General features: G+C 39.1%; 1 protein-coding gene across 4 annotated transcripts in view; it reads right to left on the reverse strand.

The window, feature by feature from the left end:
• The window catches only part of shank2b (SH3 and multiple ankyrin repeat domains 2b), a 305290-nt gene that overhangs the window by 194697 nt on the left and 85346 nt on the right, over nucleotides 1-25247 (reverse strand). For all 4 annotated transcript variants that reach the window (XM_055009730.1, XM_055009711.1, XM_055009729.1 and 1 more), the window contains 4 exons: nucleotides 16860-17063; nucleotides 15388-15459; nucleotides 11256-11364; nucleotides 752-903 (listed from right to left, as the gene is read on the reverse strand). In XM_055009730.1, the coding sequence (XP_054865705.1) occupies nucleotides 752-903; nucleotides 11256-11364; nucleotides 15388-15459; nucleotides 16860-17063 (537 nt within the window). The remainder of the gene's footprint in view (nucleotides 1-751; nucleotides 904-11255; nucleotides 11365-15387; nucleotides 15460-16859; nucleotides 17064-25247) is intronic.

Raw genomic sequence — 25247 nt, forward strand, 5'->3', positions numbered from 1 at the left:
TTGAATCAAAATGTTCTATAAATCAAGCTATGACTGAGACTGGAGAGTTTGAAATGTGTGGGAGTAAACAGAGAGAAGCTCCTTTTGAGAAAACAGTTGAAACTTACAGGCACAAATAGACAAAGTGTGGATTTTTGGAATGTTTTCTTTACATTGGTCTAAAACAAAATCGACCGATGCACTAAAGTTTTGAGTGTGCTTGTCTGCTTTAGGTCATCATAAAATTTGTAGCTACTCCGGAGCCGATTCAAATTCAGCCTTGTAAGTTTTGTTAAAAAGCTTCTTTTAAATATAAGACTTATAACAATAGCAATCCTCGCCATCATTCTTACCATCATAATAAACTTCATTTCTACACGCTATAAAGAGCTTTAGTTTGCCACAAAACACAAAGCACAACTAATTAAAATATCAAAGTTGACACAGAAGATAAGAAAACAAATAATTATAAAATCCCCTGTTCATGAAAGTGCATTGTTAGATTTTAAAGATGAAACAAATTTGCTCGTCTTGGCTTCCTGGATAGGACTGACAGCCAAAACCCCCCAAGAAATAACAAAAAAAGGACTTGTCTCTCCTTACTGGAACAGTCAGAGCCCTTAATCAGGTCATCATGCTGTTAACTGACAGGTATGCATGCATTAAAAACTGATTATGTTGCAGCAAACATGCCAGCACCAAGACATCCTGCAGTGCACAGGTCAGCAGATGTGAAAGGATGAAAAAGTGCTGGTTTGTCCAGTTTCTTTACCAAGAGTATGATGTGGTTCTTGGACCTTGCAGCTTTGTGGAGGGCCGTCATGCCGTCTTTGGCCCTGAAGTCCAAATGAGCTCCTCCGTTCCTCAGCACCTTGATCATCTCTGACACGTTGTCCAGGTGAGCTGCAAACGTCAGCGGGCTCTCTAGAAGCAGAAAACATACACAGAGTATGTTAAAGTTCACAACAGAGAGCAGGTATAGAAAAAGGAAACCCCAGCAGATATGTTAATGATGGAAAAATATCCACCAGCTTTGTTTTTAATAATATAGGAGCCTTACTCTGGAGCTAAACAATATTCTGAGATTTATCTGCTTCTAAAGGGGTTTTTAAAAGCTCAAAGGTACAGTTGGATAATGCAAATATTTAAAAGACCTCAAGTAAAAACACAGCAGTAAAGCACATGACTCCAGGGATGATACCCAACATGTGGTATATGCTTTGGTACAAAAATACAAAGAACCATTCTGCTTTTTTACAACTTCCACAATCTTGAGCAACTGTTTCCCTGCTGGGTTTAATGAAGTGCTTCTGATTTACAGGTGAGCTCAAGCTTGTTAAGTCTCATCTGTAGGGTATTTCATTAAGTGAAATCACCTGATAAGCAATGCTTGTTTCAGCATATTCAGACCAATTCACACTGGACTAGTTCTACTTGAGGACCTTTATTAATCTGTAATAATTGCAGAGGTTGCCTGTGATCTTCATGCTGTGTGAATCTGCCCGGTCCACAACTTGTAACTACAAGCACAGAACTCCTGTGATAATTTCACTGTTCTGATGGATTTTATTTTGTGTGTGTGTGTGTGTGTGTGTGTGTATGTGCGTGCGTGCGTGTGTGTGTGTGTGTGTGTGTGTGTGTGTGTGTGTGTGTGTGTGTGTGTGTGTGTGTGTGTGTGTGAATGCATCTCCAAGCTGTGCAGCATCCCGGGTAGCCTGAATTTGCACCCAAAATGCTCCAAACGTTACAGTAGCATCATAATGTAAACAAAAGTCAAGTAAACACAGGCTTCACTTATCAATCTGAATGTGACATACAGATGTAGAGGAGTAATTTCTAAATCACACAGAGGTAATACTAGTCTTCTGCAAACAGAGCTTTTGTCTCATCTTTTGGTATCGGCTACTTAAAGCAGCTATAAGTACCACAGAAGGTCCGCCTCAGTGTCAGCAGTTTTTTCCATTTTCCATCTGCACTGCCTGAATCTGTTGATTGAGTGAACTGTATAATTACTGCATTAAACACGCAGACATGATATTTTGGTACGACAAGGTATAAAAACAGTAATTTCAGTTCTGCTGCTCATTCTAACTGCTTCTTTACAGGAAATCTTTCATTTTAATCTATAATTTGAGAGATAAGGTGACGACAAATTAAGTGTCCCTCTGATGCCTGACACGTGGAGAAATGCTGACTAAACACCAGCACAGATGAAAACTAAATAATAATAAAACAAGAAACAGAGTCAATCCTAAAGAATGGCAGTACTGTCATTCAGTTTTCCCACAGCTTACTTTTTGAAATACTTTTTTTCTACATTGTCTGCATCGTCATTTTGCTTTTCTATCCATCCTGGAAAAGGAATCCCTCCTCTGATGCTCTTTTTGAGCTTTCTTCCCTTTATTTTCAGTAAAGAGGAGGTTTTCCTTGATTTTTGATTACATACAGATCAGCCACAATATCAAAAACCCCTGCATAATATGGTTAAAATGCTCCTCTCTTGTCTATCAATTTCTGGACTCCACAGACCTCTGAAGGTGTCCGGTGGTATCAGGTAACCAGACGATAGCAGCAGACCTATGGTTCAGACTTGTTTTATGAGAGCATCCTCAATTAGTTTGAGATATGGAGACTTTGGAGGCTAAATCAACACCTTAAACTCTTGTCATGTTTCTTTCACTATTCCTGAACAATGTTTGCAGTGTGGCTGAAAGAGCACATTAGGAAATTCCACTACTTTGAGGAGGTGTACACGGTCAAAGTAACAGCCACATGAATGCAGGACCAACGTTTTCCACTAGAACATTGTCCAGACCACCACACTGGCTTCACGGGTTCATCTTTTTCTGCTTCCACTGCTTCACTGTCCAAGTCTAATGCTCATCGTAGGAGCTTTCAGTGGTGGTCAGCATGGACACTTGGACACCACATCCATCAGTAAGTCCTTGCTGTCCATGACCCTGTCTATGGTACACTGGTTGTCCTTCCACTGCATGTCAGAAATACCCCCCAGCACCAGGTATTTTAATTCACTTTAATCCAGTCATCTAGCCATGAGTTTCAGGTCCTTATACTGCCCATTTTTCCTACCTTAAAAACGTACTGTTCATTTAGTGCCTAATATATCCCATCCACTGACAGGAGCCATTGTAACGAGATAATCACTTAGGGTGTAAGTGGTTTTAGTGTTCTGGGATGCATTCCAATATCTATACTTCCATACAATTATGTATGCCAGAAAAAGATCTAGCATGTCTCAATACACAGTATATCAAATGCAGTATGCTAAAAATACCACAACGTCCTGCCTCAGCCGGTCAGATTTTGCAGGATGCAAACCAGCATGGATTCTGTGGATTCTGAACCACAGTCCTTTGTGCAGGTACTTCACATCACACACACTTCATGGTCTTGCACAGTATAAACAAGCTTGAGCCACCAGAAGTCCACAGACAGATGACAGCTCATTTCACACTACAGATTGCAAGGGTCAAAGCTTAAGGTGAAGAAATCCTATGTACCAGTTGTATCCGTACTGAGTGAAACAGTTCATACTTTGTAAGGGCAGATGTAGCATTTAAAGTAAAAAGAAAAAGTATGCAATGTGGAACACAGTCTGGCTTATCAGTGTATTACCAAAATTGATTTTTTTTGACAGTGTGATACCTGAATGAATCTGATGGCTCACGCAGAAAAATCTAACTTCAATCTTCTGTAGCTTTACATCAGCACATAGTTCTGCTGACTGTTCCAAGTTTGGTTTATTATAAAATGTCCTTCTTTCTTTCTCTGACTGTGCCAGTCCTTTGCGTCCATGGAAGTAGTTATGCAATGCCCAATGGAAAAACTGAAGGGGAAGATTCTAGCAATTGCAAGCTATCAGTTATGGATGAAATTGATGAAAATGGCAGTAAGGTTCATATCTGACTTATTTCGCTTCATTGTGTCTCCTCTAGTATTTATAAAAGTTACAGATAAGCATCACTTCAAGTTGTAGTTTTTCTTTGGCTCATTTTCTCACGATGAATTTCCAAAAAAAGACTCCCAGCTGCATCATATGCTTCATAAAATTGAGATGTTTTGAGGTTGTTTCCTGCAGCTGGCTTACATTAAATTCCCACTTCCAACAAACATCACCACAGTTCACTCAGAGGAGGCCTGAGACTCATTTTTAGTCTCTTCACCGTAGTTGAGTGGCGGGTATTTAAATTTGAATGACACTTTGCTCACCTGTAAGTGCATGCTTCAGAGCTCCAGAGTATATGACAGAAAGCGTGATCAACATTTGTCTGTGTATAATTTATCAGGTTGCCTTTTCGCAAAGTTTTCCTTTCACCATTTTCAATCATTGCTCAGGTTGTTACGTCTTTTGAACTGATGTTAAGCAGGCAGATGAAAGCAGGTCAATTGTCTGCTGCAACTAATTAGAGTATTAAAAAAAAAAAACTTTAAAGTGGTTAAAACGTTGTTGAATTTTTCCAAATGAGGTCACCAAAACAAGACACTTTAATACAACAGATGTGTCCCTATTAGACTCTCTGCTATTCACCATATTTTACAATACTAGTACTGTTTCTGCAGTTGTAAGAAAATTGCATGTAGTTGCTAAGAAGCATTCATCCCCCCCTTGGTAGTTTTTCTCTTTCATCACTTTGCACCCTTGAATCATGGTCAACTTAATGTAGCTTATTTTTGATAAGAATTTTAATTTCTTTTATGTCAAAGTGAAAAAAGATTTCTACAAAGTAATGTCAATTAATTAGAACGATATGTTAATTGAGTGATTTCATGAGTATTTACTCCTTTCGAAGTGACTCACCAAATTCAGCACAGCTGCAGCCACTTGGTACAATAAGTCACACAATGAGTAAAGTGAGTGCAGTGAATGTGTCTGAAGTGACTGTAGTATAAAAACACCAGTGTCTGGAAGGTCCAGTCAGTGGTAAATCAGTATTCCTGGATCTAACTACACCATGAAGACAAAAGAAAACCCCAAGGAACTCTGTGAAAAGGTTGTTGAAAAGGCACAAGTCAAGGGATCAATACAAGAAAATTTCCCAATGAATATCCCAATTAAAGCCATCATTAAGAAATGAAAGGACAATGACATATGCGTAAATCTGCCAAGAGCAGGTTGTCCTTCAAATCTGAGTGGCTGTGCAATAAAGAGACTAGTGAGTGAGGCCACCCAGACACCTATTACTCCTTTGAAGGACCTACAACCTTCCTGTAGGCTGATAAAAGAGAAGGGAGAGACTGTGCATACAGCAACTGTTCTTCACGAGCCAAAGCTTTATCAGCATGACAAAAAGACCATTGCTAAAAACAAACAAACAAACAAACAAACAAACAAAAAGACACTCACATTAAATCTTGACTGGAGTTCACACAGAGGGCATGGTGGAGACTCTACAGTAAACTGTAAGAAGGTTCTTTGGTCTGATGAAACCAAAACTGAGCTTCTTGGCCATCCGATTAGACAGAATTACACTAAGCACTTCACATCATTACAAACACACCATCCCACTGTGAAGCATGGTGGTGGCAGCATCATGATATGGTGATGCTTCACAGCAGGAGGCCCTGCAAGGCTTGTTGAGGTAGAGGGTAAAATGCATACAATAAAATAGAGGGAAATCCAGGAAGACAACCTGATGTGGTCCGCAAGAGAAGTGCAGCTGAGGAGCAGATTTTTTTGCAAATTCTTGTTAAGAAAAGTTAAAAACTAGAACCAAATTAATCTCACATCCACTGCAGGTATCAAACTCTAAAGCTGTATTACCAAACATCAATATCATGGGATATAGCATAGCTCTTTCTGAGGGGGTCTGATGGGAGGTACTGATTGATTTTCCCTGGAATTACCCTGGTCTGATATTGTGTTTAATGTGGTGATAAATTAAAATAATAGCTTCTCCATTTCCAAACACAGCTGAACTCTGGCCTGTGATTCTGCCAGAGTCAGACGGCTGCACCTTCAGTCCATCATCATCATCACCATCATCATCATCTTGATCAACACCATCAGTTACACAACTCGCAGTGGAGCCACCTGTGATACCACCGAATGCTGGATGATGTAAATGAAATAAACTACAGCTTTAATCACTTGTACTGATGCTCCAAATGGTCAGAAAGAAGTAGTCATGTATCATCTTTGATTTACATAGATTGTAATAATTCAAATTGAAAAAAAACTTCCTCTAGTATTACTGTATAAAACATGCCTTTGTTTTGTTTTGATTTTCTGTTTGCTAGCAGGTTTGTTGTGCTTGTGAGTCTGTGGCTGAAACTATAGCAAACCCTTTTAACATTTCATCAGTGTGTCAAGTAGTGGTTTTGTTTTCACAAGCAGAAATGTCACTGTGACATGTCAAAATGTTCAGATATCTGTAAAACAATTTTGACTTGTTAAAATATATAATATACACATGAATAAGTTACATATCAGCTAGTGAAAAGCAATTTACAGACATCCTATATTTAACTATAGATAAAAGTAATGGCTTTTTCCCTAATAAGAATTGCAATTAATGCTATGTACAATTGATTTTCCACATGCTGACAAAGAATTTTGACTATTTTCGGATTCATCGAGGCAATTAGGGGAATTCATGCATCATTAAAGATATCTTAAAATGACATTTTAACTACGAGAAATACATTTTTCATATTAGTTAGCTGGTTAAAAAATTAAGTGAAGATATCTTAAATATCACTTCTTAGTGACACAAATATAATTTTCACTAGTTGCAACTCTAAGTATCCAAAATGACATTTTTGCTTTTTATAATTCAAAGCAGACATTTCAACAATTTCATTGTGACTAGTCAGATTTTAATTCTGAATATCTAGAATCCCATTTGTGACATCTATAATAGGACAATTTTAGATATTTGCAACGAACTTTGCCATTGGAAAGAATTTAAATGTTGCATATGAGTGACGTAAAATATAAGTTTTATAAGTTTTTGCTCTCTGTCAAGGCCTGAACTTTAATAAAAGATGCAATTTCCTACGGAGTGGATGGCCATGAGTGCTCGTATGATGACTACCACTTAAAAATGTCAAACGTGGATTTAATTATCTGCAGAGCAGCCATTTTATAATGTGGAATACTTCTTCCTGAGTCAGAAAACCAAGCAAAGTGTAGTGACACTGAAAATACTATCAGAGGAAATGAAATCTCCATGTTTGTTGTGATAGAGAAGCACGGGTAATTTTTAAGTGTGTAAAAGCTATTTCTCACATTGTAAAAGGATGAATGGCAGCAAGTGAGGAACCGGCTTCTTCTGAAGGGATGAAAATGAGCCTTGATTTCTCAAACTGTGCCGTCTAACAAGCCTCTCAGCTCCACCTTTATTTGGTTCAATAGAACAAATTACTTCTGGTCAATCTCTGTCCACTTAATACCGACTGTGCTGAGAGCTGCTGCACCGCTGAGACACCCTTGACACATATTAATTGAACGGTCATAAATAAACATAATCACTCAGGTGATGTCAATAGCACTTAAACCAGTGCTGGATACCAAATGATTGCAATGAGCTTTTGATTCCAGGCGGCTTTCGGTGAGTAAGTCCACAGATATTTTGAAATCCGTGAAGGTGATGCTTTCTCTACAAAAAGGAGCCTCTTGAGAGAGGATGATTTTATTTATTTATTTTTTTTCAAAGGTAGAGCAGTTAGTGCTCTTCAAAAGTCCTCGGCAGCTGATTAGTGTCCCCAGGTGTCAGTAGAGTTGAACATTATGTGGCTCTCACAAGCACAGCTCTCAACGCGACTGCCTGCTTCAGTAAAAGCCTTCAGAGTTTCCTGTCAATCCTATTGATTGCTGACTCCTCACAGAGCGGGATACTCACCCAGAAGCCAAAGTGCTTGATTAGAGAGACATAGACAGGTTGAAGAGGCAGCAATATTCCAGTGGAAGGTGACTTTAAAATGTCTGTATCTTACTCAACTGTCATCAGCTTTCAGATAAAAACTTCTCAAAATATCATTATAGCATTACACCACATCTACAAAGTTCAATCCATGTGTGACTAAGTTTTAAAGACTTCAAAACACAAAACAGAGCGCTGTATACATTAGAACATCTGTCTCCACCTGTAATTTATCTAAAGGATAGATAAGATTAATATTACACTTTTATTCAAAGATCACAGTGCACAAATTAATTTGCATTTGAAACTGTGTTTTGAAGCTTTAATTAATAATCTGAACTCCAAAACCTGCCATTGAGTTTAAAAGCCATGTTTTGTTTAAAATAAATAAATCACCAAAATTACATCATTTATCAGAGCTAGAAACTGTGAAAACAATAAGAATCGTCAGACTTTAAGCTTTGAGACGGTCCTTGAAGGTATTCTTTCTGAAAAAAACAAACACAGGTAAGCTTTTACATGATAATATTTTCCCAGTCTTTATTCTGTGTGTCTCATTCAAAAATCTGCTGAAAATAAACTGTTTACACCAGATCCTATAAAAAACAACACAATTCTGGGCTCCTCAGGACAACTTGGAAGCCACGAATGACTCATGTGGGCTCTCAGCAATGAGACAGCAGTAACTAGAGATCCAAGCTCCACATCCAAGATTTATTCAATGTGTTTCGACTGCACTGGGGTCTCCAGACTGCTGGTCCTCTGAGGATGGGACGCTTCAAGTTACAGTGATTTTGCAGGGTTTGTGATGTAATTCTTGAGAGTGTGAGGGAGTTTTTTTTCCTTCGATGCAAGTTTATTTTTGGTTCATACGTTCAGAAATTAGTCTAGGAAGATAGTCTAGGAAGATACTCGTTTATATTGTTTATGTTTATCATCACTTACTGTTAATGTATGTTCCTTTAAACTACAGTTCATCTGGACAACCAGAGAGAACATGCATTAACTGTGAAAATCTAAACTTTGCAGGCCTTCTTTTAATTTTTTTTGCTCCTTTGAGGCTGCTGTAGAGGGTTTTGTGCTCCTCCTGATGGATTTCTTTCCTGTACAACTGAGAGCAAGGCCTGATGTTAACTCGAAGCACAAGGCAAATGGAGTCAGTGGAGCAACTGAGTGGAAGTGCATGTCTGGAGATGATATGCTATTTTCCTGCCAGGTTGTAGTCTCCTCAGACACGACTCTGCCTCCAAGTGAACCTATGAGGACTTAAGACTATCATCCTAGCTTAGCGTAGCATGAAAACACCTGCTCACTTTGTTTTTGTGGAACATTTGTAGACAACACACTGACATTAGGGCACAGCTCATTACTCCAAGCAGTGGCTGCCCCCCGGTGAGGTTGTGTGTAGAAACACAGAGCAAAGTCTTTTGCTACAGTAACTCTGTTTACTCAGGATGCAGCAGGTTGACTAAACACATACTCTCCTCTTAGGAATACCTGCTACAACTCACATGTTCACACCTGGAACACACTCAGCACAAACAAAATCCTTCACTGCTGCCCACAGGGCAACATCTTCCACTTCAGCAGCTACGTGTTTGGTACCTTTCTGAAGGTATAACCACCTGTGGCATTTAGTGGGGCTTTTTACATTTGGCACCAGGTCCAAACCACTATCTCTGTTAAAGCACCTTTAACCACTGTGGCACCATCAGCTAAGACCAGAATTTTAAGAAGTTCCTCTGGGTTGTCTTAAAAGGTCAGTTCCCCAAATTAACAAGAAAGCTTCCTCTCACATTTACATATTGTGAGTTCACTACAGTTGAATAGATGTTTCTGTGTGTTGCTATAAAAGAAGAAAATTAACATTTGAAATGTTTAACAGCTACCCTTCACTAGCCTCACTGTCAACAGTTTTCACAGCAACTGCAGAAAGTTGTTCAAGTGAAAACAACTGGCAGCTTTTTCAATGCTTTAAGAAGCACAAATACAATCTAGAGTTTTAGTGTTCAAGTAGACTAGTCCATTGGTACACTGATAGTCTCTGATCCAACCACTTTCTAATTGGTTGGACAACGACAGGTGTTACTTCATACAGAGAAAAGCTTTACATCAACAGTGTTCACAAAATAATACATTATTTTTGGCAGTGGAAGGAACAGACTACCTGTGAACACTCTTACATTTTCACAACTTTGAACTGAATCAACCCAACGGAGACCGCCAGATTTATCCTATTTGACGTTTACTGAAGAATTTCTCGGATTTTACCACAAACCAACTGACACCATGTCAAAGAAGACGTCGGTGTTGTTCAAACAAATAGCCAAAAGCACGAGCGTAAACTCTGCAAAGAGCAGTTTGCATATCACAGCTCATTAACCAACATAGCAAATCATCTAAAAACAGCAGCTAACTTGTCTGTGTTCCTCAATAGCTCTTCTGCTGGATCACCAGTTGATGTAGTTCAATTTTCAGAAATAATATGAATATGGGCAGATGGACGTTCGTCTGTTTTGAGTCTGGTATAATTTCAGTAAAATAACCAGGTTCAAATGATTATTTAAGCTACAAACACTAGCTTTTCGTGTTGATTTAGAATTCATTTAGACTAATGAGTCCCTAACAAGTAGCTGATTGGTTGAAAGGTAGGTATGACTTCAGCTCACTGCAATTTTCTTTGGCTACCTGCAAAATTCCATTCATATCCGTTGTTTCGCTTTTCAGTAGCAAATACTTCAAAATTCAAGTATATGAACTGAAACTTCATCTACACTACAAGTAGCAAGTAAGAAAATGTTTGTGTGTACAGGTCAGCCACATTATGGATCAGGTCTGTTTGTTATGTCTGTCTCTGGATACTTTTACAGTTTGGTATCTTATTTTAAAACCAGATCCAAACTGTTGGACCCATGAAAACCTCGGAAACTGATCCTTCAACAGGAGATTTAAACAACTAACTGCAACCTCAGCTCTGGAAATGACACTCGCTTGTCTCTCATTACTTGTTAACCTACATTCGTATAAGTAATTCTATACCTGCATCTAAGCCTGGAAGTCAACTAAGACTTTACAGGAAGCAGCCAGTGACCATGATGCGAGTACATTGTGTTCAGAGTGGTGAACATTTCCTGGAACTAGGCCACTTGGCATGAATTGAGGTTATTGATGGTCAGAATGGAGAATGGAATTCTGGAGAACTGGATGAATAGCTTGCTCTTTCTCCACATTTTCCTTGTGCAGAATGCAGACACCAGATTTGTGTATTTTCGTTGTTTAGGTAGAACAAATACGGAAAGAGACAGTGAGATTTTATTTTATTTTTTGCAAATGATATCTGCACCAGTGTTTGTTCATTGTTTGTTTTTTGTGCTTGTTTGTGTTCAGCCTTACCACCAGTGTCACTGTCATGGTAGTTGGGATCGAAGCCTCTCTCCAACATCTTAGCCACTTTGTCCACCTGATTATGCTGAATGAGGTCCATGAACTTCCTCAGATTGGCCTGCACAACCACACAAGAGAAAGAGCCATTATAGTGAGAAGAAAGAACAAACTGTGGTGGGTGTGAGAAAGAGAAAAAAGGCAGGATAGAGGTTCAGAGCTGCAAAAACAGACGGAAATAGAAGTTGAGATAGAGAGAGGTGTAAAGGGTCAAACATAACTGAGGTAAACTGAGAAGTGGAAACATTTAGGAAAACAGTGTGATGCTGACAGACACTTGCAGATAATGATGGAGGATTGTAAGGTAGAATAGAAGGGATGTGAAAGCACAGGAGGAGGGGACATGACAGGATTCAGAGTGGCGATTGTGAAGAGTGGGATGGCTGCTCCATTCTGTTCTGTTCTGTTCTGTTCTGTCTGCTTTCTTTCCAGGCCACATGATAAAAATAGATAAGAGAGCAGCTCCCCGAAGGAGAGGAGAAAATGAGGAAAGAAGAATGAGATAGCAGAAGAAGAAAATGACAATGGGTGGTAATAAAAGAATAGAATGGAAAGAAAAGAAAAGAAAAGAAAAGCACAAGAATAAATGAGGAGGAGTGAAAAAGGCAGGAACATGGGGTGGAAGTTGACTTGAAGGTAGGGTTGTTCTGATCCATCGTGTTCCCACACAGTACTTATTCAGGACATTTTGAAAGGTAGGTTACACTAATCCACTCATCAACAATGGATCAAGCTTCATTTAGCCAATAAATTTGCATTCAAACATGCCTGATCAGACTTTATTCTGATTCTCCATGGGGGCCTGAATGGTCAGTGCTTTTAATAGCTTTCTAGTATATCATATCGCTTACCTGCTCTTATACTTGCAAATCACAGAGTTGACAATGGATCTGGCTCTTTATAGTCTAAGCAAATCCAGTGGAAATTCCTAGAATTGGTCTTGATCCCGAGAATCTGTTTGGAACATCACTGCCGAAAGTTTTAATTCAATTTTCTTATTCATTCTTTTTTACAGCAGACATTTTAACTTGTTCTAGCACAGGTGAAAACTAATTTGGCTCAGTTCCACAAAGTGTCCCAGTCAATGATGGTAGAGCCTCAACATGCACAATACCAGAACCCTGAAACAATCCTAGTCATCCATCCGTTTTCTTCCATTCATCTAAACTCTGGTCGTGGAGGCAGCAGGCTAAGCAGGGCAGTTCTCGACACCATTTGGATGTCCAAGCTCCTCACCCCATCGCTGAGCCCAACAAGCCTATGTAGGGAATTCATTTTGATGGTTTATAACCCATTTTTTCAGTCTCTACCCAGAACTCAAGACCATAGGTGATGGTTGGAATATAGACCGACAGGTAAATCAAGGGCTTTTCCTTCTGGATCGGCTCCCTCGCCACCACGATGGTGCGGTACAACGCCTGCAATACTGCTGATGCTGCTCCAATTCGTCTGTCCATTTCACGCTCCATTTTCCCATCACTCATGAACAAGAATCAGAGACTCCTTCGCTTATGGCAGCACCTCCCCCTGAATCTAGAGGGACCAGTCCACCGGTTTCCATCCTGGCCGCTTCACACTTGGCTGCAAACTGCCCCAGTATGTGCTGAAATTCACGGCCTGATGAAGCGAACTGTCATTTTGAAGTTATACGAGCTTGTATTGCCACGTTGAATTTCTGTTTATTTCTCTTGATTGGTGACACATTTATACATTACTGAAGTCTTAACTAGTTATGAGATTTATGAGGTATTACTGGTGCAACCTGATTTTATTTTAATACTATCCTAGGTAGCTGCTAAAAACAAAGGAGGGAGTTTTTGTTCTTTACTTAGCAACAGATGAATTGATAACTGGTTCAAAGTGATCCAGACTGCAATCGTGATAGTGTGCTATCTTTGAAGCAAAGTCAATAGAAGCAAAAACATTTTATTTGCCTAATTTTGGGATATTTTGCTTCTACAAAATATGTCTTCTTTTCAGCTAGTGAAAAGGAAACATATACCTTCACCTCTGATTATATATATTAGACCCTTGTCTACTGGCCATTTATTTGAACACATACTTAATGAGTTACTACCTCATCAGCATATTGAAGCATTCATTTCCGAAAACACATTATGCAAGAAACAACTGTCTTAATGTAAATAATGAAATGAGGAAGCTTTGTGGTGAAAAAACAAAAAAGATTGAAATTTACGTTGCATATCTTTAAAGGCTGTTTACTACTCTGAACTAGAAATCTCCACTGCAGCAGCATTTCCAGTTGTATTTCTGGGGGCTTTATCAGTATATCCTTCACAGTCTGATTTATAGAAGATCTTATTTCTGAAAACTTGGCATTACATTGCTGTTCTGGAATTAAAGCAAATGAGCACATATTTAAAGAGATAATACCTTATAAGCATATTTAAACACAAAACATGTATAAATCCATGGAAATGTATGGTTGGATGTAAAGCACTTTGTGAATGCTGATTTTGGTAAGTGTTATATAAATAAACTTTGTTATTTTTACTAAAACCATGAAATAATTTGAACTGACTGGATTAAACCTAGAAAGTTTTACCACAAATACCACGATGACTCACTGCAGGTTTGATACCTGGATATGTCAGGAGTTCATGTCCGCGGCCTTGTGTTTTCATGCAATGTTTTGCTTCTGTCCAGATATGTCCCCTGCGTGTGTTTGTGTGTTGATGTCTGCAGGCTGAGTGAATCAGAGTCTGCAGGATGGTTCCCTCTCTTTCTCCCTTTGCTGAAAACAGGTTGGGAGACTGACAGTTGATTGGCTGTCTCGGTGTGAGCGGTAGCCAACCACAGAGCACCAGACTGCATGGTAAATAAGATTAGATCCAAAAAGTTGGATCAAGACAAGAAACAACTCGACATCTTTCAGAGAAGAACCACATTTTCCAACTAATGACTTTTTGCAAACTCGTGTGAGTGCATGTTTTCATGTCCCACTGCCATATTTATAAAACGTTCTTTTCTTTCTAGTTGCTTCCCATCTCCTGTCCTCTCTTCCCTGCATTCGGATGTAGAATTAGAGCAGCTGTCAGACAGTTTCCCAGTGTGCGGGTAACAGAGAGCTGCCAGAGACACTTATGCTTTGGCTGCACTACAGGATTAACAGTAGCTGTGGGACAGCAGCCCAGAGCTAGCCTTACACGGCAATGAAGAAGCTAAATATCTTCAATTTACTGTAGAAATTTCGTTCAATTCATGCGGGAGGGACAGAGATGGAGAGTAGGAGCAGTCTGCTGCTGTGCTGCCAGGAAAGAAAAAAAGCCTCCTTCTGAGCTCACAGATTTCTCTTGACCATCACAGAGGAACACAAAAGCACTAAATGAGCCCAAACTGACAGGAAAGAGTGTTCTTCCCTCACTATTCCCCTGTCACACAGTTCAAGCTGCCAAACCAAACATACACTAACACTCTCCTAATCCAATCAAACAGTGAAGCTGCTAAATAGAAAATGCAATCTGTGAGAGAGCTTTATTATTTCATTCTGGTGACACGTTTGGTGTGAAGCAGTCATGGCTGTGGTGTTTTCACACTGCACCTCCCAGAGGCCGAGCGACAGTCAGACTGAGGTGGGCGGTCGTGTGACATCTTTTTTCTAGAATTTCTTTGTCTTCTCAGCTGCTCATGCTAGTTTGTCTCCTGGCTGGCAATGCTTCCCACTTCCACAAAACAGAGCTGAAGGAAGAAGAGCTGACCTTCAGTTATTCAGCTGCCTCTACCCAGCTTCCTCAAAGCTTTTATTTGCTGCTCTAAACACCCAGAAACTAAGTCCCTTGGTGAAAACGGTGCGTGTTTTATCCTTCAACATGTTTTTCCTCTCTGGTACTTTTAATATCCATTCAGTATGAATGTACTGTTTAAAAGCTCATTGATAAATTCATGTGCACACAGGTAAAGACACGTGCTGTAAACAAACCCATGTTGTGTTTCTATATTTGCATAACCAGTTTGTGTTTGCAATCAATGATGGCTGTTGGAATTAATTACATACAGTCTCTGTTTGATAGACAACATGCAATTTTACAAAGAAATGGTTACCGCTTCTTGACAAAACTCCTACCTTTGTGTGAAGCTTGGCAATCTGCTTCTCATCAACATTGGGCTGCCTGTAGACTCGGCTCTTGTAGCGGAACTGTTGAGAGAAAGACAAATTATTTATTCAAACTCTAAAGCAAAGCAATGGCCTCGAAATGGCTTCTATTAAATCTCTGTTCCAATAACAGTACACGTTTGGGAACCAATAACCTTTACCTGAAAACTCTCAGTCATATGGTGTTTCCTTTACACCTCTGGGTGCATCTCAAAAGCAATTGTTCCTCTGGAAGGAGGATCACCAGGGGATCAAGCTAAAGATGTGTCCTTTTTATTAACAGCGCCTTTCATTACTTTCATTGTATCTAAACTGGAAGACTTTATGAAATGAGATTTTATATTTTCTCTGAAGGCCATAGTGTTTTGGGTCAATATTTCAGTTGTTCAGTTCAGTTCTATATACATACAATTCCTTTTTCTGCAGTTCACTGTACTCAAAAACAGCAAGTTGAACAGGAGCAATACAGAGGTGGATTAGAGTGGAGCAATATAAACTATATTAACATTTATTCAACATTTGTTTGATTTTTAACACTCTTCTTATCTGATACTCAGCTCTGTTCTCAATCAACAACTGATTCATTGTTAAGACATCTGAAGCACAGGGAACACTTTTCCATATGCTGACAAAACCATTTTTAAGCACGGAAACTTAACATGCTCTGCAAAATCAGCTCAGTCACATTATCCATTTGCCTATAGGAGTGCTGTCCCAGTAACCTTCAGCTCGTCTTCTATATATGAGCACTGGCCAGAAGCCATTAATCGTTACAGAAGTCTCTGTCATGCTGGCTCATTGCAAAGTAAACACAATGCTCTCTGCTTGCCCACACAAACACATCCCATAGCTGTCCCTCGTTGTTCTGCTACAGTAATAAAGATAGCAACCAAGCTGCAGTTTGCCATCTCATTGAACAAGTGGTGCAACCAGGTGCTACTGTTAATCTAAAGCACATTTTCTGACCTGCATTTCTCTTGTCTTCTGCTTTACCAGTTAATATATATTTGATCGGTTAAACTATTAATGGCAATTAATAAACAATTATCAGTAATATTCCGAACAAGGACAAATTTTTGAGAAACTTTTATTCACTGTAAAAAGGAAACATTGACTGGAATCATGTTACTGGTTAATAGTGGTACAGAAACAAAGCTATCATTTCAAATTGTATTTTGGGGATCTACTAGAATATGTTTATTTGACTAAATGTTCAGTTAACACATTTTTTAAAAATAATACACACTCCTGCGGCACCTTTTCTCACACACTGTCTGAAACACTCAGTTTTATCTCCTGTCTCTTTGAAAACTCTTCGGTGTGGACTTTGGGATTGATAAGTATGCAGACCTTTAACATGCATAACAAAGCAGCTATATAACACACAGAAAGCAGAATATGAGCTCTTTAGAAAAAAATAATCTAACTGGCCACCAGTTTACCTCCAAAGATGGGACACCCTTGCTGATTGGCTGGGGATACTCTCGAAGGATGCGTTCTTCATCCAGGAACTTGCCATCCCTCCCGTTGCTGGCCGGTTGGAAGAGCCCATAGTTGAGGACGTCCTTCAGGCTCTGATTAAGTGTGCACAGGATCCGCTGCTTGGCAACCCAGACCGTCGCATCTGGGTTGAACCGCATGCATTTCTGGTTGGGTTTGGGCAGCGGAGGAGAGAGAGGAAATCAGGGAGGAAAGAGGAAAAATTGAGTAGAAAGTGAAGACTTGAGTGTTGGCAGGCTGTCACAGCAATCAAAACAAATGAAATATTCATCTTGGAAATAACAAGAAAGCAAACCAGAGTAATGTTATCAACTTGTGACAGAAATTGAGAATTTGATGTACAACTTTTGACTGACAGATGCAAATAGGTTGGGACATAAGACTGATGAGAGGATTAAAATAGAATCATAGAACAATGGCGCCCAATCAAAATGGTTCAGACAGATCCAAATTGGTGCTTTAATAACACAAACCCTGCCCCAGTTACCACAAATAAACTATGGTTCCACATAGCGCTGGCAAACCTTTTTATTGTTTTATTATTGCAGTGCTACAGGCTGAACAGGGCCACTTCGCTCAGTGGAGAAGTAATTGACACGACCCTTCTGCCCCCTGGTCTTCCCCAGTTTCAGTGGAAAAAACCCCCACACAATACGGGATTTCTGAATCAGAGAGGATTATGGGCACAGTGCCACAGCATTCAGGAAGAGTCTATGAGCGTTTACAGCTGGATGTGCTGCTCAGTCGGCGATAGCAGCCCTGAGTCTGTGATAAAGGCGAAAGGGATGAGCAGGCTGTGAACTCTGTCTCACTGTAATCCTCCAGGCTGGCGTGGAGTGGGCAGAGGAGAGGCGAGCAGGGAATGGGAAGATGAAGGGTTGAAGGTATACAGAAACAGATGTCTGGCATCTGGCCGTGGCTGTTTGGGCTGATATGGCCCCTTTTCCTTCAGCTGGTTAATTATGGTGGCAAATTTCCATCGGCTACCATTATTGCTGCCTCCTCAGCACTTGACAGAAGCTAAACAACATGTATTAAGTTTCCAGGAAACAGGGAATGCATGTTTCCTATGGTTTTGGTGTGTGCTGGTGAGGGTTCTTGGTCATCAGCACAGAAAGAGTCCTCAGTTCTTCAGTGGTCAAACTGGATAACCCTTCTGGAGTGCTGAGATGCAGACACAAGACTCTAACAAGACAACATACAATGAAGAGGCCTCCTGCAGTGAAGACCCACTGGAAGCCAACAAAGGAATCAATATCATCTTCATTATCAGCGTGTGTTGCTACCAACACAGTAGTACATGTCATGCATATATGTAACCACAGCAGATGAAAGCCTGCTCTAAATATTCACCACTACATATTTTTGTTGAGACCAGCAGCAGTGGAAGAAGTATTCAAAACTACATCACAAGTAAAAGTCCTGCATAAAAATCCTACCTAGGTACATAACAGCAAAATGTAATAAAGTAATGGTTTGCTCTCTCTGACTGATATATTATCATGTCTGCCATCATTAGATTAATAACAATCAATCAGTGTGTCGGCAGCATATTACTGTTGGAGCTGCTGCAGGTGGAGCTAGTTTGAAATACTTTATATCCAGTTTATATACAGAGACTACAGCTAAGTCTGAGGAATTGTCTCATAATTAATGATACAGGGAAGAAGAAAAACAAAGTTCTGATATACAAATCTGTTCCAGTTTTTCCCCTAATCCTCTATTTTTGATGATATCATTTCGTTATTGGTCATCTATTGGATCATAGCCATATTTGCTGAAATGAAACCATGTGAGAAGTTTAGAGGGAAAATTCTACTTTGGTGGAGGTGTTAACTCCTAGACATCTGAAATTTGAGCCTGAATACACACTGCTTTCTTTAAGAAGCAAACAAGAATGAGAACCATTGGCTGGATCTTTAACAATGTGCTTTATTCTTAAAGCTTGTCATATTATCTATAGTGTAGAATCTTTATCTTAAAAGAAACTGAAGCTGTGACATTTTACTCCACTCCAATGGTGTGCGGTACAATTTTTTGATATTAGAGTAAAGTACAGTATTTCCCTCTGAAATATAGTGGACTGTAGTATAAAGTAGCACAAAAGACTCAAGAAAAGTATAGGTACATAAATATTTGACTTAAGAACAGTACTTGAGAAAATGTACTTAGTTACTGGCCACCACTCTCTTTCACTCACATTTACATAAAGTTGAAATTGTTCAACTCTGACCCCTGTCTTTTTTTTAGCATCACTGCTTAGTCTGGTGTTACCTGGAATCACAGAATTACTTGGAAATGACAGTGGACAAATTTTGCCCTGTCTCCATTCATTGCCATTGCTTTTAAGCTCAAAGCCCTTTAAATAAAGAGTCTAAAAGTCTAAAGTCATTACACAAATCACTCCCCTGTCGATTACAATCTACTGGGACCTACTTCTGAGGCAACCTTCTGGCAAACTAAATTTCTTTGATGAAGATGGTGAAAGGAAAGTTGGCATGAGTGAGAAAAGACCCCACCAAAAAAAAAAAAAACCACCAAAATTGCAAGCCTCTAAGGTAATTTCAGACACTGAGTTATTGCTGCAGTTATTGTCACTGCATGACGTCAATCTCAGTTTGATGATAGTTAGTCAAAGCATATGACCATAGCAGCCAATGAAACTGTAAGCAGCTTCCCAGCATTCACAAACCCTCCATCCTCCGTGATCCAAACATTCAAAGCAACAGTCTTGCTTGTCGAAACTCAAATCTGCCATTCTGTCCAATCTTTGAATTATTAGCAGAAATTATCTATGAAAAGATGGCGTCTCCATCTGGATGTAAGAACTGTGTACTGGCATGAGACGCAGGGGGAGATGGATGAGATAAAGTGAGAAAAAAAAAGCTTATTTGAGGACAGTGGAAGAATTGTGGAAGAACCAAGGACACAGAAAAGCTGGTGAGGACGAGGAAGTGTTGCCACTCCCTGCTTCTGCCTTTCTCTATCAAAAATGTCTTTGTAGTTTTGGCTTGTGTGAAGCAGAGGCCCAGCTGCTTCAGTGGGGAAGTTAATTGATGACAATTTCAGAATGAAATCTCATCAAAGATAACGAGTTCGGTGTTTGGGGAAAACATGTATTTGCTTTCTTGTCAAGAGTCAAATGAGGAGATCAAGATTATTGTCATGTGAATGAATATGCAGGTGAAGGCAGGAGGTGACAGCTTAGCATAAAAACTAGGAGCTGAAGGACAACATAAGTTCCATATACCTTGCTGTAGCTATTTTTCACTTGTGGAAAATACCTACATTAAGTTCATTTATTTAAGTACATTTTGGAGACACTCGTACTTCATTTGAACAATTCCATTTCATGCTACCCTGTCCTTCTACTCCACTACTTTCAGGTCAAAATTTAATTCTCAACTGGATTAAACTTATCTGTCAGCTTTTTTTCCAAGATTAAGATTTGACAGTATTCATAATATAAATACTTTTTCAAATACAATACATAGTCACAGATTTTAACCAGTAGTTTTCAAACTTTGTGGATTCTTATATAGAGCAGTTTGTAGTTATGCTCACATTTTAGATATCAACGTTTAACAGCTCCTCCAAATAGTGACTTTTCCCTTGAAATTTCTCACATGGTTTAATTACATTAAATGTTCTATATAATGTGAATATCTCAAGAAAAAGAAGAAAAAACTGTAGCAGAGCTTTGTTTTGTCTCTTTTATCTCCCATTAATCATGTTTTAAGCCCTCAGATTTATCTGTTGTCCCTGTATATAAAACAAGACATAAAACAGTTTAAAGTAACTCCACCTGCAGCAGCTCCACCAGAAACATGCTACTGATACACTTTTTTTTTACTTTTTACTTTTATTAGTTTATTTAATAGGGACAGTGCATATTAATGAACACATGCAACAATAGCAGTGTAAATATGCCAGATTATAGCAGAAATGCTAATTTCCATCTGTAGTCCCCAGGCAGGTGACAGAAAAAGAGAAACACATCACACACTGATGCTTCACTATCAGTCTAATGAATAATATGTCAGTCGGAGGAACTAAACCAGTACTCTTCTTGTAATACTTTAACCACATTCTGTTTGAGTAGGAGTTTTTACAAAAGACTTTTACTTGTCATGGAGTGTCTTTACATTGATGTATTGGTCATTTCACTTAAGGAAAGCGTCTGAATACTTCTTCAAATACTGCTATTTCGCAGTAACACGGTCAGGGTATATCAGTAAGGGACCTAAATGGAGACACTAAAGACTGGGAGTAGAAAGTACCAAAGAAACCTTAATGAAATGTCACTTGACAAGATTCACAAAGGCAACTAGGGGAGGTGACTGAACACGATTCAAGATCCAGAAAAATTCAAACTGAAAGTCCAAGCCTAAACCAGAGAAAACCAAAAACTCCAAAAGCAAAATGAACAGAAAGAACACAAGAAGTCAGACAGGAATACAGAAGGTAGGTGAAAAGGAGGGTAACAAACTGGTACAACATGATGGAAAGACAAGAACTATATGGGCAGACAAACACAGGTGACTTACAAGACACAGATGAAAGTAATGAGGACAGTCAAAAAAGGAGGGAAACAGAGACAAAGGGAGAAAGTAAAAACACAAGCAACACACACGAGCAACACACAATCTTTGTCTCATGGTATATTGTACAATGAGACAAAGATTTTTTTCTTTTTTTGGATGGCTTGAGCTAAACTATTTCCCATGTTTCCGGTCTTCATTCTACACTATGCTAATCTGCTTATGACTCCAGGTTTGTGCTCTGATAATTTTTTAATCCAACTTTCTGCAAGCAGGAAAATGAACACAAAAGCCAAAACTAATCTATTAAATATACACAGACTTTACAAGCATCAATAGCAAAATAACCAGGGAAGTGTCCTGAGTGCAGAAGCTAACTTTTGCAGCACACAGCATCAGAGCATCAGAGCTGGAGTACGTGCACGTGCTGTGTGTCTGTGTGCACTTCAATTATTCAGCTGCATGAGTTTGATTTCCAAGTGGCCTGTGTGACTCAATCATGTGATCAAGTGGCACCGCTGAGTGCTCAGTGATGAATGTGAAATCAGAGGCATTAGTGCATACATGTGAGAGGGCTTAGAGCACATGTGAACACACACACACGTACAACCACACAGTTAATTACAGCAAAGGGTCATGAGTTCATTTCTGGGTCAATGCTGTACCATCCAACTTCACTAGATTATACACACATGCACGCATTCACACACTATTCCTTTATTCTGCTAAGATTAGCTATTCAGTAAGTTACGGTGCTTTTGCAAAGCAGCTACAAAGTGCTCTGAAGCAGCTGCTAATGGAGGTAAAGTACACAACAAAGCTGTTCTCTTGGACTCAAGTGAGGCAACATACTTGTCCAGGTCATAGTTTTTACTTTTTTCTACTTTAGGAACTCCTGTTCGCTTGTGGCAGTGTGCTTTGGATCACTATCATGCATGAATATTCTTGGAAGTCATTGTGTCAGTCAGTATTTTGATGCCCTCAAATGCATTCATGGTGCCATTTATAAATGTCATCTCCCCAAGACGTTTTGTTTTCACGCAGCTCCATATCATCACACTCCCACCTTTGTGCTTCACTCTCAGGACCATGCATTCATTGTGGTGTTCCTAGTCAGGTTAAAGTCAAACATGCTGAACTCCATTTGAGCCAAAAAATCACCTCATCTAAGAATCTGCTACCAGTATACATCAGGTGTATTTTCATGCTCTCTATCAATGTTTAATATTGAAGTTTTGTACCAAAGAGCAAGGTTTTTATTATTTGGATTTCATTAATAAAGGCTGATATTATGTAATGCCCTTCAAACTGCCTGAGTTGTCACAGTAGCTCTGACTTCACTGGTAACCCCTGTGCTAAGTCTGAAGCACTTTCCTGTCTATTTTTCAAATGTGGACTGTAAAACTAGCACTATTACTGTGGTGTCATTTTAGAAGAATGACCACTGCAGCTCTGATTAGTGGTAGTATAGATAATACTGTACCTCCAGACTGCTACTAAAACACTAATCACTAATGTTCCTGTATGCTTTTTCTCTTTGTGAAGTGTTAGGATATTTTTTTTTAGTTTTTCTTGCATTTGTTTTTCATGTGGAGCCATGATGCAAACATGCCGATAGACACAGCCCAGAGGTCCACAAGTGATTTTATAACTATGCCCACGCTGTTCGGCTGATTGGAAATCAGAGGTGTGCTAAATTTAGCTACAGTGACCACAGGTGTATTTACTTTGATGCCTCATGTTTACATCTAAAGGCCTTTTCGATATATTGTCTTCCTGAAGAATTTGTTTTCGATTGTTAATACTGCACTGTTCAATTACTGCAAATACTGACAGGGGATGAACCCTGGAATCTTCTGACATTCAAGTGATGTTTTGTTGTAAACCATATGCTAGTTTCCTTGTGCTAGCATCAGTGGGAAGCAATTCAACAACATGGCTAAAAAGATGTGCGGGGTGAAAAACAAAACAAGAGTCAGAAAGAAGGAGTTAAACTGTAGATAAGGACATCAGGTGGTTGAAAGCAGAGCCCTGGCCAGCTGCCACCATGCTGGCTTCGCTCCCTTTCTTCTTCTTCTGGGCTTCTGCTTTGTTCTGCCTGCACATGATGAGGAAACGCTCACTGTACTGTCATGGAAATCCGGTGTACAGCTCTCAGTCCCCCAGGACCTACACACATCAAACAAACAGCTACAGTATAGAGCTGCATTAGACCCTGATGAAACTACACAACTGTACAGCACCTCCAGCTGCTCATCCACAGGGAGTTACACTTAGGCAATGCTGGTCTTTGATGATAAACCTTTGCATCCAAACCTTCTCTCCAACTGACAGCAAAGTAATATCCATTGACTACTGTTATATGATCTGTGGTATATACAGTACCAGTATGGTACACATGCTGCTACTGTATATAGGACCCACATGGGCTTTAGAGTAATGAGGCACCACATTGTCATCACATACTGTACACCTGGGGCTTCATTAAAAGCAACAGTGTGCAGCTAATGAAAGCAAGGTGCTGCTCTGTAAATGAAACTTTCACAATTCCCACTGTTCAAATTAATAAAACGCATAAATCATTCACAGATCCCATTGTTACAGTGAATTTCAGGCTTGACATGGAAGCTTTCAGTGGTTTAAGCAGTGATGTTTTTGTTTTAGGTCCTTGTTAATTCAGTGAGGCTGAGCTGAGACTCATGCAAATTTTTTTTAAACAAGTGTAGAGTAATAAAATGCAAATACAAAATGTATGTATCCATAATATACAGCTGGTCTCACTTGGAAAATTGATCTCAGTCTCAGCGAGAGTATCTGATAATATAACGGGTTTTTTAAAATTATGATTAGGTGATTAAACCAGGCAACAGTTTCCGACTGAACAACTGAAAGGAAAGTGGAGTAAAGAATTATTATTTCACAACAGAACTCAGCTCCTACAATAGCTAAAACAAATGACAAGCAGATGCTTCAAACGACTAACTTTATTACCACAAAGTCCAGGGGTGATGAGCTGATACTTGTGATCAAGCAGACTGCTTCAAAAACACTCATCATCTTTTGATATAAGAAGCAGACGCTCACAGCCACTTTATTAGCGGCACCAGAGAGATGTAATCAAATCCAACAGCTCTGCCAACAATTCAGTGTTTTCATAGCTTCTACATTTTCATCCATATATATATATATTAAAAACAAAATGATTTATCCGAGTTTGAAACTGTAAGGACTGAAATAATCATTGGATTTTCAACTTTCCATGGAATACTAATCGGACTCATCTGTTAACCCATATACTGTTTTACTGCTTCACAAATCATGGTTTAAAAATTGTGATATTTCATTGAAACCATTTTATTCTAATTCTTAGCCATGATTCACCTGTAACCAACAAGCATGTTACATAAAAGGAAACAAATTAAAACTGTAATTAACAAGAACAAGTAGTAAAATATCTTTAGTATGTAGAGCCACCATTTTTGCCAGTATTGGTTACCGTGGTGAACATTTAGAAAAAGGTTGAACATCAATCAATTTTTGTAAAATGGAATAGTAAAATTAGTCCACAGTGAGTAAATATGTGACAGGAGCAAATTAACTACAGCCATTCAAGATTTTGGTTATCTTTGGACAGAGGAAGGCCAACTGCCTTTGAAAGTTTCCTGTCTTTGTACTGAGTTAACGCAAAGACATATGAGAATTTTAATGTTTAACTTGTCACAAGAAACATAAAGATTTTTCCTCAGAATGCCAACTTTTCCTTTAAATGAAGTAAAACCAAAGATATTC

The sequence above is a fragment of the Amphiprion ocellaris genome, chromosome 1 (genome assembly GCF_022539595.1).
Source record: "Amphiprion ocellaris isolate individual 3 ecotype Okinawa chromosome 1, ASM2253959v1, whole genome shotgun sequence".
Taxonomy (NCBI): domain Eukaryota; kingdom Metazoa; phylum Chordata; class Actinopteri; family Pomacentridae; genus Amphiprion; species Amphiprion ocellaris.